Here is a 12,473-nt window from a genome sequence, read left to right as displayed (position 1 = left end):
CAATCTTTAAAGTATCGGTGTTGTGTCTTTGAGAAAGAAGCACATGCCTTCGAGTTACATGATTGCGTTGCCTTTTTGACGGAATTTGTTGAAAGACACCCCCTTGAACCGTGGCCTTTACTTTGGCTCTCGCCTTTGACCAAACTTTTCTTGTCATACAAATTGCCGACTTAATAGCAGCCTTCAAAGTCAGATTTTCACACTGTATGCTCATTATTGATCGACCAAGAGTCATGGCCGTCAGAGTCTTGTAACATATCATCCGATTCTGCCGACTTGTCGTCAGGATCATGGAGGTAAGCGGCAGGACTCATGGCTAGGGTTTGTCTTGCATTCTTCGTACTTTGGCCTCCAGATCTGATATTTCTTCTTTGAGCGATATTAGCGAAGTGTATTCGCCATGACGGCCTGAGAACGCCCACTTCTCTTGTTGTCCTTGATCTCGTCCGTTTCGAGCTTCACCCATATCCAGTAAATGGTTTGATAAGTCACCACGGCCCCAAGGAAGACCTTCCCAATTGGACGACCGAAGCTCCTGTAGAAGTTCACCTGTTCAGATTAGCCATTGATCGTTTACAAAACAACGATGCGCAGCTATACATGAGGCGACGAAGGTCTCCGGGGTTTATCCATTGCGTTGTATGCCGTATGGATTATGTGGTGGTGGAGGGGCCCTTTGACGGGAGCAGTAGCAGTCAAGCACTAGACCAGATTGTTCGACATTGGAAACTTGCTGATGTGCCACTGATGCAAAAGATTTCTGCTATCCGGAAAACTTGGGCCTGGAGACGCGAAAAGGTGTGTGGGATTTTTGGGAAAAGTTGAGAGCATGAGAGCACAAGGACAGGTGGTGCAGAGAAAAGGCCAAATCTCTCCACCCACACCCCCTCTGGACTCTCACACTTTCATACCATCATCATATTTATTCACGACAACGGTGTTATCGCCGTGGGTATAATCTCTAAAATTCTCCCAACCCCATCTGATCCTCGATCCCGACTATCTATAACGTGGAATACAATCCTGCGACACTTCCACGCCTGTGAGAGAACCCGCCAAGCCAGCTGAACATGGTACGAATACTCCGCAATGTCTCTTCTCCCGCTTCAAAGCTTACTGCTGGTACAGGCCCAAACTCTCCAACAACGCAGAGCGAATGAGAAATACGCCAGACAAGAGGCTGCCAAGAGAGGCAAACCAGAAAGTGCCATTAAACAAAAGCAAAAGTTCAGTCCACCAATATCACCACTCTGGATAGGTGCGTTATCGAAACATTGAAGAGATAGAATCCCGGAAACGATGTGAGCTGATATTGATGCAAAGGTGTCCTAGTCTTTGTGCTTTGCGGTGGCATCATATTCGAGCTCTTGAGACTCTTTTTCTAAGCTTGCTGCGTTACGAAGGGTTTCAGGGATGCGGACTAGGTCTCGGTATTCAGAGATTCACTTGGAGCTATATGGTCGAACCTGTGCAAGCTAGCAAAATTGGTAATGTAGCCAAATTGCTCACTAGTTTGACGCAGTCACCTTGGAACTCTTTCGTCCAATTAAAACGAGAGCCAACCTCAAGAGCCTAAGCCTTTGCGCTTCGATTCTTTTTTGTACGACAAGCCAGATTCATACTGTCTCTCCAGATCTGCATTAATGTGACCGCTGTACTCAGCCGAACGAGCAGAAAGACCCGCCGATCCATCACTTCCTTCCATGGTTGACTTCTGGCCTCCGAGCAGTCGCAGAAATTTGCTTTTGCGAGACGTGTCGCCGGGCAACCCATCCACATTCCATGAATTGGCGCCCTTGCCTATGCCATTCCTCCCTGAATTACGCTCGGCGTTGGCGTCGACCTCCCTTAACAAGCCAAACCGGTTAGGCAACTGCGCATCTTTGCGCTGCTTCTTGTTTGCACTGAGCGCTAGCTCGGCGTCGATCATTACCTGACGGTCACTGTTTGTCGATTCGCTCTGCTTGTTACTTACTTTCGAGCCGTCATTTTGTAGCCTTTGCCGTTTACTGGCTTTGGTATCATGGGTTGAAGTTGATGACTCAATATTCGAATTATTCTTGGATAGAGCTCTTGAATCTTGCTCTGATTGATCGCCACCGTCACTGGATGTTGACCTCTCGCTCTCAGCTCGGCTTCGTTTCATCCTGACTCTGGCAGCTCCAGGAGCTGCAATTGGCAATGAATTCTCTAGGGCGCTCATAACATCAGCATGACCATCCTCGTATTCATCACTGTCCGCTTCTTCTTGTTTTATGTCAGGATCACTCGATGCGATCTTGCCTATCAGCTCAGCATGTTTGCGCAAACCTGCGTAGATGGCAGCCTCTTTGGCTTGCCTCCTGAGAACACGCATCTGAGTGTTATATTCGGCCAGGTCCATCCTTGCACGGACTCTTTCTTGCTTCGCAGTCTCGAGTGTTCCGTTCTCGAGGATCCTCTGGCCTTTAGCATTGATTGCCTTGTAAGGGGTTCTCAACTCTGACGGGACCTCGATGTTCTTTTCGTTACAGTGGTCAAGTGCACGCTGGCGAACCAGCATCTCCTTGCGAATTTCAGCATTGTCGATAGCCCTGCGGAGTTTTCGTCGGAGCTTGTGGTTGTAGTTGAGCGTCTCAAGATCTTGACCTTCGCCAACATCTAATTTGATGAAATCTTCTGGTTCCCTCTCTTCACTTAGCTGTGCCGTAGAGATGTACTCCGCCTTTGCATGATCTGGGACGTCTCCGAGGTTGACTCTGCTGTTGGCTTTCTTGGGCTTCACGTCACTTCGACACCCTCCAATCTCAATAGCATCAAAGTCAACTTCGACACCCTTCATACCTAAAGCCCGAGGCTTGATCTCGTCTACACCAAGGGTGTTGGCAAGTGTGAAACCTAGCGCTGCGCAACAGTCAAGCGCCGCCTTGCGCTCTAAAATGTTAATGTCAACGGCAATCTTCTTTGACTCTTCATCCTCAATACTCTTCAGTCTCGTCTTTTCCCTCGTTTGCTCCTCTAAAGACAGGACATGATCAGTCTTTCCTTGGGTATTCTGTAGCCGCACAGATCCATACCTTTGATAGCCTTCCAAGTGAGTTTGATATCTCGATAGACTCTCCTCTTTTCGTCTCTGGCGACACGACGCTCCGCTTTGCCTGATTTCTGTTTCAAACGTAGAGCTTTTCTTTCGGCGGCTTTGCGCTTCTTCTTCCTGAGAACCCTCCTCTCCAGCTGATCATCGGGTAGGTCCCACAACTCCAGCCAATTTTCTTCGCCTTCCGGGATCGAGACACCTTCCGGGATTGTAGGTTTCGGGGGCGGTGGTCGCGGCTCAAGAGCCGCTCTCTTCTTCTGCTGCGTTTTGCTTAGACGACTAGGTGGCCGTTGAGATGCTACAGCTTCTATATACGTGAGGCGATCGGGGTTTATCCCATTGCGTAAAGCTGGAGAATTGGTAGAAGTAGACGCTAGAGCTTCTCCATCGCCAGGTTCATCAGTGGTCCGTGTGCCATTGGTAGATCCTCCTTCCTTGGTTTGCTCCGCAGCAGCTCTTTCTTGGGCCTTTTCCTGTCGCCGACTTAGGGTGCCTTGAGAGATGACAGTACCATCCTCCTGCATCGCGACCGGTCCCACATTGAACGTTACCCCAGACTGATCGTGTACTACGGCTAGTCTTTGTGCCTGTCGAACAGCCTCCTGCCAGATCCTTCGTCTTTCGCCCTCAATATCCCGGAGACGGTTGCGTTCAGCATTTTTGTTGTACTTGTCGGGATTCCTGGTCATTCGACGGAGGATTGTAGCATTGAGTTTCCTTTGTTTCTTCTCGTCCGATTTGCGATTTCTCTTCTCACGCCGTGCAGCGACTCGATATTCCCGATTCCGTTGTTTTCTCTCCCAATCTTTATCTGAGTTACGATTTAGTCGAGCTTCACCGAAAAAGCTGTACTGTTGATGTAAACCTTTGATCTCTTTGGATGCCTCGAAGCCGTTTTCAGAATGGTCTTCATTTACAGTGTAACTCATTTTCAGGGCAGAAGAAATTAATTCCAAGAATTCGGATGCCAAAACGCTATCTCATCGATGTTGCTGAGTGTCAAAGGACGAATTTGCTAGATAATTATTTTTACCCCGCATAATACTGTAGCGATTCGTGCGGAGCGGGAGCAGCGCCTATCTTAGCGCAAGATAGCCGTGCGTCTTCAACTTCGTACTTGATGCGATTGCGAGCTAAAGCCTAAAGGAGGTAACGCTCCTTTCCTGAGCTCTTTACTCTCATTGGTCAACAAATGCCATAAAGCCGCTGCATCAGACAAATACTATATCGCTTTTGCTGGCGAATTTGATGTTATCACCCGTTATGTGTATCATATCGATGTGCACACCTTGAGGCTCTCACGTTGAAAGCACTCAAGTACGAAGTCTTATGCCTCTACATCAGTTCTATAAGCATGAAATTTGCTGACAACGCCAACGCTATGTTGCAGTTCCACATCCTCTCATTCACAGCACCGCTTGACTTCGAAAAGATGAAGCATCTTGACCACCCTCAAAAGCTCTCAATTCTTTCTCATCATCAGGCCTTGTGATCTCAGATTTCCTCTTCTTTTTCTTCTTCTTTGCTATAAGAGTAGCATCGGCATCTTGAGAGCCTCGAACTGGACCGCCATCAGCTTCCGGGTTAGGCTTCCGGAATTGAGCCTCTATGTCTCCGGTTAGCTGCTTCAGCTTCTTTTTCTTTTTCTTCTTGACCAACGTGCCCTCTGCCGGAGCCCCGTCTGTCGCTTGGATACGCTCAGAGGCGCGCTGCATTTCTAGACGTAGACGCTCTACTTCAGCAAGCGCTTTGGCCATCTCTGTGTCTTGCGCCTCTTGTCTCTCGATGTCGAGCTGCTCAGCGACACTCTCAGAATTGTCAAGTGAGAAGCTACCTAGCCCTCTTGAATCGACCTGAAGTAGAGACTTCTTCGTTTTGTCACGCGCCCGTTGAAATGGACCGTTATCGTTCATCGTGCCCATAGAAGCTGTTTCGGATTGAGCCACTCCTGAATCTTCGTATTCGATGTTCTCATCTTTTACAATGTCAAATTTCTTGGGCAGCCTGCGCTTCTGCCTTCGAGTCTCCATATTAGAGCCACCAGCTGTCAGAGTCTTGTCCCCAAGATCTAAGTTCATGATCGGAATGGAATCAACGTCAACGTCCTCCCCGTTTGCGCTCCTTAAAATATCATGGAACGGAGTCGAGGTACCAGAAGACACATCATCGTTTCCTATGTAAAAAGGATCGTCCTTATTTCTCTCCCGCCGTTGGTTGCGTTTGCGCATAACTGTGTCCGTGTCTGGGATGCTGTCTACTGTTTGCTGATATGATGATGGTTCAGGCCCAAGAGATGCTAATGAATTGAAGGTCGGGCCAGTGGCAACTCTTGGGAGCGGGCGTTTATTGTAAAAGGAGTCGAATTCCGCGGCCTCGGATTCAGCTAGGGGACCCTGGTCTGCAAGCTGCAGAAGGCGTGGAAGACTCTTGTTGATAGGAGCTCCGAGATCTAGATCATCCGGCAAAGGCACTTTTCGCTGGGCGGTCGGAGCTACTGGGTTCAGCTCGAAGCCAGTGAAGAGTTGTGGCATGGCTCGCGTAAGGAGAAGAGGCCCACGGTCGTTTTCTAAGCCGTGGCTAGTGATAGCTTGGGAAGCCACCCTCATTAACTCCAGAAGTTCAATAGATCTTTCTTGAACTTCAAGATTTGGGTGCATTGCCAAGGGTTCAAGGAAGTGAATGACCCGCGCCACTAGCAGAGACATCATCGTTTTATGCTCAGAGCTCCAATCGAGCAATCTTTGCGACACGATAGAGGTAAGCACCTTGGGAATGGCTTGAAGGTATGCGCAAATGACCATAGGCGAAAGTGATTGGACCTTGGGATGTATAAGAGAATCCAAGCTATGGTACGATGAGACGGAACCGTCAACGTACTCGCCGACAATCCAAGCCACGAATGTGAGTATGCCCTCGCCGCCAGCACCTTTGAGAGCAAAGAAACCTTCGCTCCCAGACACGCTTAGGAGAGAATTTGCAGCTCTGACAGCCTCTGCTCTCACTGTGCTCACCCTCACAGCAACATTACGTAACTCCCAGCCGATGGCACTGGATGCGTCGGCCTCATGTGACGTAGATGAGTTTTTAAGAGTGCGCCCACTGCTTCCGTATAGCTCAGGGGTAGATTGACCGGTGATAGGCACCAAGTTTACCAGCTGTATCAATATATCAATATACCATTCAAAATCAGTGATGTTTGAATATGTGTCCTTAGAGCACATATCAAGTATCTGATGTATAATGATGGTTCTGTACTCGGCTGGCAATGCAGTAGTCTCATCCTGCGGTTCTGCCGTAGGTCGCAGAGTTTCTTCTGGATCCTCTCCGTCTGAGTCTGCCGCAGGTTCAACACTAACGGTGTGACTTCGACCATCGTCAACGCGTCTACTGGCAATAGGTGCGTTACGGAGTTGCTGCATAAGGCGCTCAACGACAGCTATCATATTGTCAATGTTGACCATGCCAGAACCAAGGTCAAGAGCTTGTAGCCGTATTGAAACGTCAGGATCGTCAATGCAACCGATGATCACGTCTTGTTGCATGGATATTAAATGTGGATGTGACGACACAATCTTGTTGAATGCGAGAAGTGCTACATATTTCACTGCGGTTTGTCAGTTTTATCCCGAGTGTGACTTCTGGTCAACCCACGGTTGGGATCTCCTTCCACGACGATCATTCCTCGAAGCTTCCCGACGCACAAAGAAGCAATCTCCTCCCCTTCTCTAGCCCCATCCGTACCTTCCAAGATACCTCCCTGTATCAGGCCATTGATGCACTCGTAGAGGAGTGACATGGCCGGCGTTGTCCGAATGAGTTTGGTAAGAGGAGGCAATAGTTTTTTAATCAAGCGAGGTTCCAATGGTGTCAGCGTTGCAAACTTGAGGCGGTCAGCATAGAAGATAACACATAATGTCGACGCACGCACAAGTTTGATGATTTTGATGGCCATCCAATTGTTGCCCCCATCGACCAGTAAATCGAAGAGCCTGGGGGCCAAGGCAAGGAAGTCTCTTGGTCTTCTCCAACCCAACTCGCAGACAACATTCACTACTGCAGCTGTGACGCTCGAGTCTTCATCCTCATCCATGAGAAGATCCTTTATTTTCGGCCAAGCTGACCGTAACGTATCAGGATATACCAACGCAAGCCTATACAGAGTAGCGACCGTCTTCTTCCGTATATTTGGATTCGAGTGCGATAATCTTGGCAACAAGTCTGACAGAAGAGAAAGCGCCAAGGAGGATGTGATGATGTGAGGTAAAGTCACCAAAGGTAAGGACATTGTGGGCGCCAGTGGGGAAGACACATCCTGCGGCCCAGGTGAGCGCTCTGCAGATTCTGAAAGTTATGCTTCATACCTTTTTTAGTAGGTTTGTGGCAAGCATCAAGACCTCTGTGTCGGGACGAAAGCTTTGGACTGCCGCGAGGTACCCAACCCTTTTTTGGAGATATCGTGGGCATGACATGACCTCCAGCACATGGAACGACGCCCAAGACATGTCGTGGCCGAACATTTCGAGGTATATGAGCTTCAGGAGCGCAGTAGCTTTCAGATCCATATCTGCTCCCCGTATTTCGGAGCGACATTCTCGAAGGCTATGCTGTATATACTCCCTTTCATTGCCTTTGTGATTCCGTAGGCCCCTGATCAGGTCGTAAAGAGACTTTTCAAACCTGCGACTCTGTTCAATATATGTGATAAGCTGGAGAGGCGAGAACCTACATTGTGAACTACGATGGAAGTTCAAAGCCAGGGAGGTTGAGTAGGCCAGACAAGTAGTGTCCTGCAAGCAGAGCCCATTTCAAGAGCGCTTGCATTCGTCTTCGGCTTCAAATGTGAGGGACTTTTGACCTTACAACGACGAGAGGTCCGGCGTTAAGACCTTCTGCTTCTTGAATACTTGCGGCATGTGCTAGCCCGCAACATGCCTTTGACAAGGCTATTCGCTACAATGAGTGCTAACATTCGTAAATGTGGCGTAGAATTAGTGGATACCGCCGTGGTAGTCGTGGTTGAACGAGGTTCGACGTCAAACTGGTGTAGAAACGAAAAATAAGCTCGGTGCACCTTTTTTTGAATGCTTCTAATTTTTACATGAAGTCCGCGTCTTACACTTGCATCGACATCCCTATTTAAACTTAGAAATCTTTTTGCTCCGGCAAATTTGATGTCAAGATGTCGCTCAGCTCTCTTCTCCGACAATCTAATGCAGAAGCTCTGAGCCTATCTCAGCAGACGGCTCAGTACCTTCGAAAACACGCATCTACGGGAATATCGACAATTCATATCCCGTTTCTGTCATATCCAGAATCTACAGACGTATGGCTTATGTACGAAAAGCTGCTCCTGTCCTGTTTGCGCACAGGAGACGACAAGGCTGCCTTCAATTGCCTTGAAAAGCTCATCGATCGCTTTGGAGCTACCAACGAGCGGGTCATGGGTCTACGTGGACTATATCAAGAGGCGGTAGCGAAGGACGATGCAGCGTTGGAGAGAGTTCTGCAGGAATACGACGAAGTCCTCGCTGAAGATACTGTCAATACTGTCGGTGTTCCCCAACAAAATGCCTCCCGCGGTCTATACTAATTCGGACATTTTGTAGCCAGTAGCGAAACGTCGGATCGCACTCCTTCGGAGTCTATCGAGGACCACCGAGGCCATTGATGCTCTGACAGAGCTATTAGAGTCATCACCGACCGACATCGAAGCATGGACGGAACTCTCCGACCTGTACTTGTCACAAAATCTGTTTCCTCAAGCGGTCTTTTGCCTCGAGGAAGTTTTGCTAGTGGCGCCCAATGCTTGGAATGTGAGATAGCCTCCTTCACGCTGATTGGATAGATGCTGACGGACTCATGCTAGATACATGCCCAATTAGGTGAGGTACTGTACATTTCCGCAATGAACGGCAATGAAAGCTCGGAAGGCAGAAGTCTCGCCGAGGCAGCGCGACGCTTTTGTAGGAGCGTTGAACTCTGTGATGATTATCTTCGAGGATACTATGGGCTAAAATTGGTATGATCGTGACCGTATATCGGTAGCATGGGACTGACGCGCATCTTCAGACGTCAGACCGAATGCTTTCCACCAATCCCAACGACACCAGGTCGACAGGACAGGTGGCGACCGTTGATAATGGCGAGCTTCCGGTGCTTCCGACTGCAGTTGTAAGAAGACTGAATGAGCAGGCCACCTTCAAACTTGCTGAGATCACCCGGACGAGTAACAGTAGCTGCAATGTTGCCGACATAAATGCTGCCAAAGATTTGCTGAATAGGAGCACCCAAAGGAAGCAGCGGTGAGGGCCTGTATGATTGGACGATGACTGAGTGTAGATCTCGAAACACATCCGCAGTGGGTTGCAGAATCGACGCCAAACAGCATCCTAGAATCAAGCGCGGCAAGCCTCAGTTGCTTCGATAGAACAGAGTCGAGTGACTCGAAGTTTGTTGAGAGGCCTGTGCCAATGGCGGCACCTCCGCATGGCACCACGGCACGGAGATGAAGTGCGGCCCTGTTTGCCTGCTCATGGAACAACGGGATTTTGCAGGGCCAATACATGTTTATGATCCAGATGAACCAGCAGAGAGCGTCTTGAGTCGATAGGCGTATTGCTGTGATACGAGAAGATGGTGCTACTTAATGTCCCACAGGAACTTCCAAAATTTAAGTCGTCAAGGGGCACGTTCATGCTCGTAGTTATTGGTATGGGTTGTGCGAAAAGTCCTAGGCATCGACATGTGAAAAGTAGATGTAAGCTCGTAGTTGTCTATCCTCCGCTAGGAGAAGAAGACGACACCTGCCGATGTTGAATTTGTTGACTGCACTCAGGTGGTGATATGATGTACTCTCGGGAGAGTGAGAACAGAATTGGGTGATAGCCTCATAGCTTTATAGGTCATACACATTGTGGAGTACCTAGATGAACCTGCAGGACACCCTCTCCAAAAATTGGGTATGCATTTCCCACATCCAAATTCACGATTCAAGAACTTCACTGCCAGATCGATCCCCAACAATCATAGTACTGACTTCTGTCGACGAGGCCACATCTAATATTTGCTTTGCACTGCCAAGAAAAACACAAGACTATTCAGCCTCTGTTTGTTGACTCAGCTTGTGTTTTCCCCAACTTGGATCATTGCCTCGGTGTTCAAGAATTTCACCGCTACTTGAAAAATTTCGTGCCCGTCGTCTCATTTCCCAAGGCAATCTATGCTCTTCCTCTTCATCAAGAGGATTCGAGCTAGATCATTCCAAACTCTACATGCCGTGAGTTAACCGATTGTTCTTCAATGCCATTGCTAATGCTCATGGTGCTTGCTAGATACAACATCACCATCGACCACACCAACACTGCCCACAGTTCGGATCACTCCGATCATTCTGATCACTCTTCATCATCATCAGTGACAGACGACGAAGACTCTACGGGTACTGGTGTCCAAGTGCGCCCAAGATCAGTCGTCGAGGGTCACGAGTATTCTGACCCCGTTGAAGAGCAAGACGGCAGCTGGAACGTGGTATACCGTGACGAGATCGGTCCATCGGATTCCGCATCAAGGCCTCGGACCTCCAATCAGCAACGCCCTTTTGTGGAAGCGCCACGACCGGAGGAAGCACGACGTCCATCTTTCCGTCGTCACATATCCCGCGAGCCTGCGCGCCACCTCCCACATCCTAGAGCGCATCGATCACCGCCGTCGGAGCCGCCTGAAAGTGTGGACCCCCACGAAGAATGGCAGGGCTACGCCCGAGGCCCACCGCAGCATTATAGCCGTCCTTATGCCCACTATGCCCCAGGCTACCCTCATCACGCCTATCAAGCCTATCCAGCTCCAAGTGCCGTACCCGGAGGCCTACAGCAAATAGTCCCTTACGGCTTCTCCCCATACCAAGCCCCTACCGGTGGACCTGCGTCCTCCTATTTCGCGCATGGGCATCATGGGGGGCCAAGCCATGAGATGATTCCCCATGCTCCAAGTGCAGGGTACTTTCCATATGGTCCACAAGGATATCAAATGCCCATGCCCATGCCCATGTCTCCGCCCGTAGTCTACCCTGCTTATGGTGGTATGTATGCACACCCGCCAACTCCACAGGCTCCGCCAGCTCCACCAGCTCCAGCAGCGACCACCCCGCCTCCCCCACCTCCGCCGCCTCCTCCACCGTCTACGTCGGATACTTCCAAAGACGATGAGAAATTTGCTCGCCTCGAGAAGCTTTTTTTGGACCAGAAAGCAGAGCAACAAGAAAAGGCAGCCGCAGCCGAGAAAGCCGCAAACGACAAAGCTGCTAAGGCTGAAGCCGATTCAAATAAAGCCAAAGAGATTGCGGCGGCTTCGGCGGCGGCAGCGGCAGCAGCAAAAGAGGAGGTCGAGAAGGAATATCAGGCTGCTGCAAAGGACAAAGCTGCTAAGGCTGAAGCCGATGCCAAAAAAGCGGAAGAGATTGCGGCAGCTTCTGCGGCGGCGGCGGCAGCAGCAAAAGAGGAGTTCGAGAAGGAACACCAGGATGCTATAAAGGCCAAAGCTGCTAAGGCTGAAGCCGAAGCCAAAAAAGCGGAGGAAATTGCCGCCGCCGTAGCCGCAGCAACTGCCACTGTCAAACCATCATCTCCACCAAAGACAAAGGACAAACCTATCAAATTCAAGGATGCTATTGGGAGAAGATTCAACTTTCCTTTTGATGTTTGCAATACGTGGTCGGTACGTTACTCTAGAATAGGAAGAATTGCAAGCTTTGAACCGCAATTGACCGCTTCTCTTATAGGGTATGGAGTACTTGATCAAGGAAGCTTTTCTCCATGTTGCCGACTTGGGCCCACATGTGGCTGACGGTCAATATGACCTACTCGGTCCGAAAGACGAGATCATCATGCCGTCCATCTGGGAGTCAGTGGTCGAGCCGGGCTGGGAGATAACAATGCACATGTGGCCTATCCCGGAGGCGCCTGAAGGAGGAGACGCTCTAGCAGGGGCAATGGCTGATGTTGTCATTGTGGAGCCAGGTCTGCCCCCCCCACCCCCTAGTGGCAAAATTGTTGATGGTGTGCTTCCACCCCTGAAGGAGCTGCCGTTGATCCATGCTGACTTTGACCAGAAAAGAAAGGCAAGAAAAAAAAAGAAAAGATCCCGCCATTCATGATCTGGACCGCGGGCAAGTCAAACAAGGGCCGAGGGAACGCTAAAGGCAAGAAGAAGTGAGAGCTTCTTGCACTCCTCTCCACTTAAGTTGGTACTGGGATTATACAAGTGTGGACACTGTGCAAAGGATGAAGTCTGCCCAATATGGAACGCTCTATCTGAGACGGCTACGAAGTACGCTCCAATTTTCAGACGATATTTACATCCTGAGGGCGCACGCTTCATCTGTGGAGAGCTATCCCTGGCT

The 12,473-nt window shown here is 49.6% G+C and overlaps 6 protein-coding genes across 6 annotated transcripts; 3 read left to right on the top strand and 3 right to left on the bottom strand.

The window, feature by feature from the left end:
* Positions 1-316: 316 nt before the first annotated feature.
* Positions 317-633, bottom strand: HO173_013215 (uncharacterized protein; the record flags this gene model as incomplete). Its single annotated transcript, XM_037315039.1, has 3 exons — positions 317-369; positions 423-549; positions 601-633. The coding sequence occupies 3 exons, from the start codon at positions 631-633 to the stop codon at positions 317-319; spliced, it is 213 nt and encodes a 70-aa protein (XP_037158101.1).
* Positions 634-1,089: 456 nt separating this feature from the next.
* On the top strand, positions 1,090-1,385 carry HO173_013214 (uncharacterized protein; the record flags this gene model as incomplete). Its single annotated transcript, XM_037315038.1, has 2 exons — positions 1,090-1,258; positions 1,324-1,385. The coding sequence occupies 2 exons, from the start codon at positions 1,090-1,092 to the stop codon at positions 1,383-1,385; spliced, it is 231 nt and encodes a 76-aa protein (XP_037158100.1).
* Positions 1,386-1,564: 179 nt separating this feature from the next.
* On the bottom strand, positions 1,565-4,005 carry HO173_013213 (uncharacterized protein; the record flags this gene model as incomplete). The annotated part of the gene is made up of 3 exons (XM_037315037.1): positions 1,565-2,997; positions 3,057-3,887; positions 3,942-4,005. 3 exons carry the CDS (start codon positions 4,003-4,005, stop codon positions 1,565-1,567), a joined length of 2,328 nt encoding a protein of 775 aa, XP_037158099.1.
* A 477-nt stretch (positions 4,006-4,482) lies between these two features.
* On the bottom strand, positions 4,483-7,989 carry HO173_013212 (uncharacterized protein; the record flags this gene model as incomplete). The annotated part of the gene is made up of 4 exons (XM_037315036.1): positions 4,483-6,680; positions 6,728-7,388; positions 7,438-7,798; positions 7,937-7,989. 4 exons carry the CDS (start codon positions 7,987-7,989, stop codon positions 4,483-4,485), a joined length of 3,273 nt encoding a protein of 1,090 aa, XP_037158098.1.
* Positions 7,990-8,255: 266 nt separating this feature from the next.
* HO173_013211 (uncharacterized protein) lies at positions 8,256-9,382 on the top strand (the record flags this gene model as incomplete). The annotated part of the gene is made up of 4 exons (XM_037315035.1): positions 8,256-8,624; positions 8,683-8,889; positions 8,943-9,095; positions 9,146-9,382. The coding sequence occupies 4 exons, from the start codon at positions 8,256-8,258 to the stop codon at positions 9,380-9,382; spliced, it is 966 nt and encodes a 321-aa protein (XP_037158097.1).
* Positions 9,383-10,347: 965 nt separating this feature from the next.
* HO173_013210 (uncharacterized protein) lies at positions 10,348-12,286 on the top strand (the record flags this gene model as incomplete). The annotated part of the gene is made up of 4 exons (XM_037315034.1): positions 10,348-10,352; positions 10,408-11,788; positions 11,853-12,090; positions 12,183-12,286. The coding sequence occupies 4 exons, from the start codon at positions 10,348-10,350 to the stop codon at positions 12,284-12,286; spliced, it is 1,728 nt and encodes a 575-aa protein (XP_037158096.1).
* Between the last annotated feature and the right edge of the window lie 187 nt (positions 12,287-12,473).

The sequence above is a fragment of the Letharia columbiana genome (genome assembly GCF_014066305.1).
Source record: "Letharia columbiana isolate WasteWater2 chromosome Unknown xpSc0000089_s0, whole genome shotgun sequence".
Lineage (NCBI taxonomy): Eukaryota > Fungi > Ascomycota > Lecanoromycetes > Lecanorales > Parmeliaceae > Letharia > Letharia columbiana.
The sequence above is the reverse complement of the archived record's forward strand: the minus strand, read 5'-3'. Positions and strand labels throughout refer to the sequence as shown.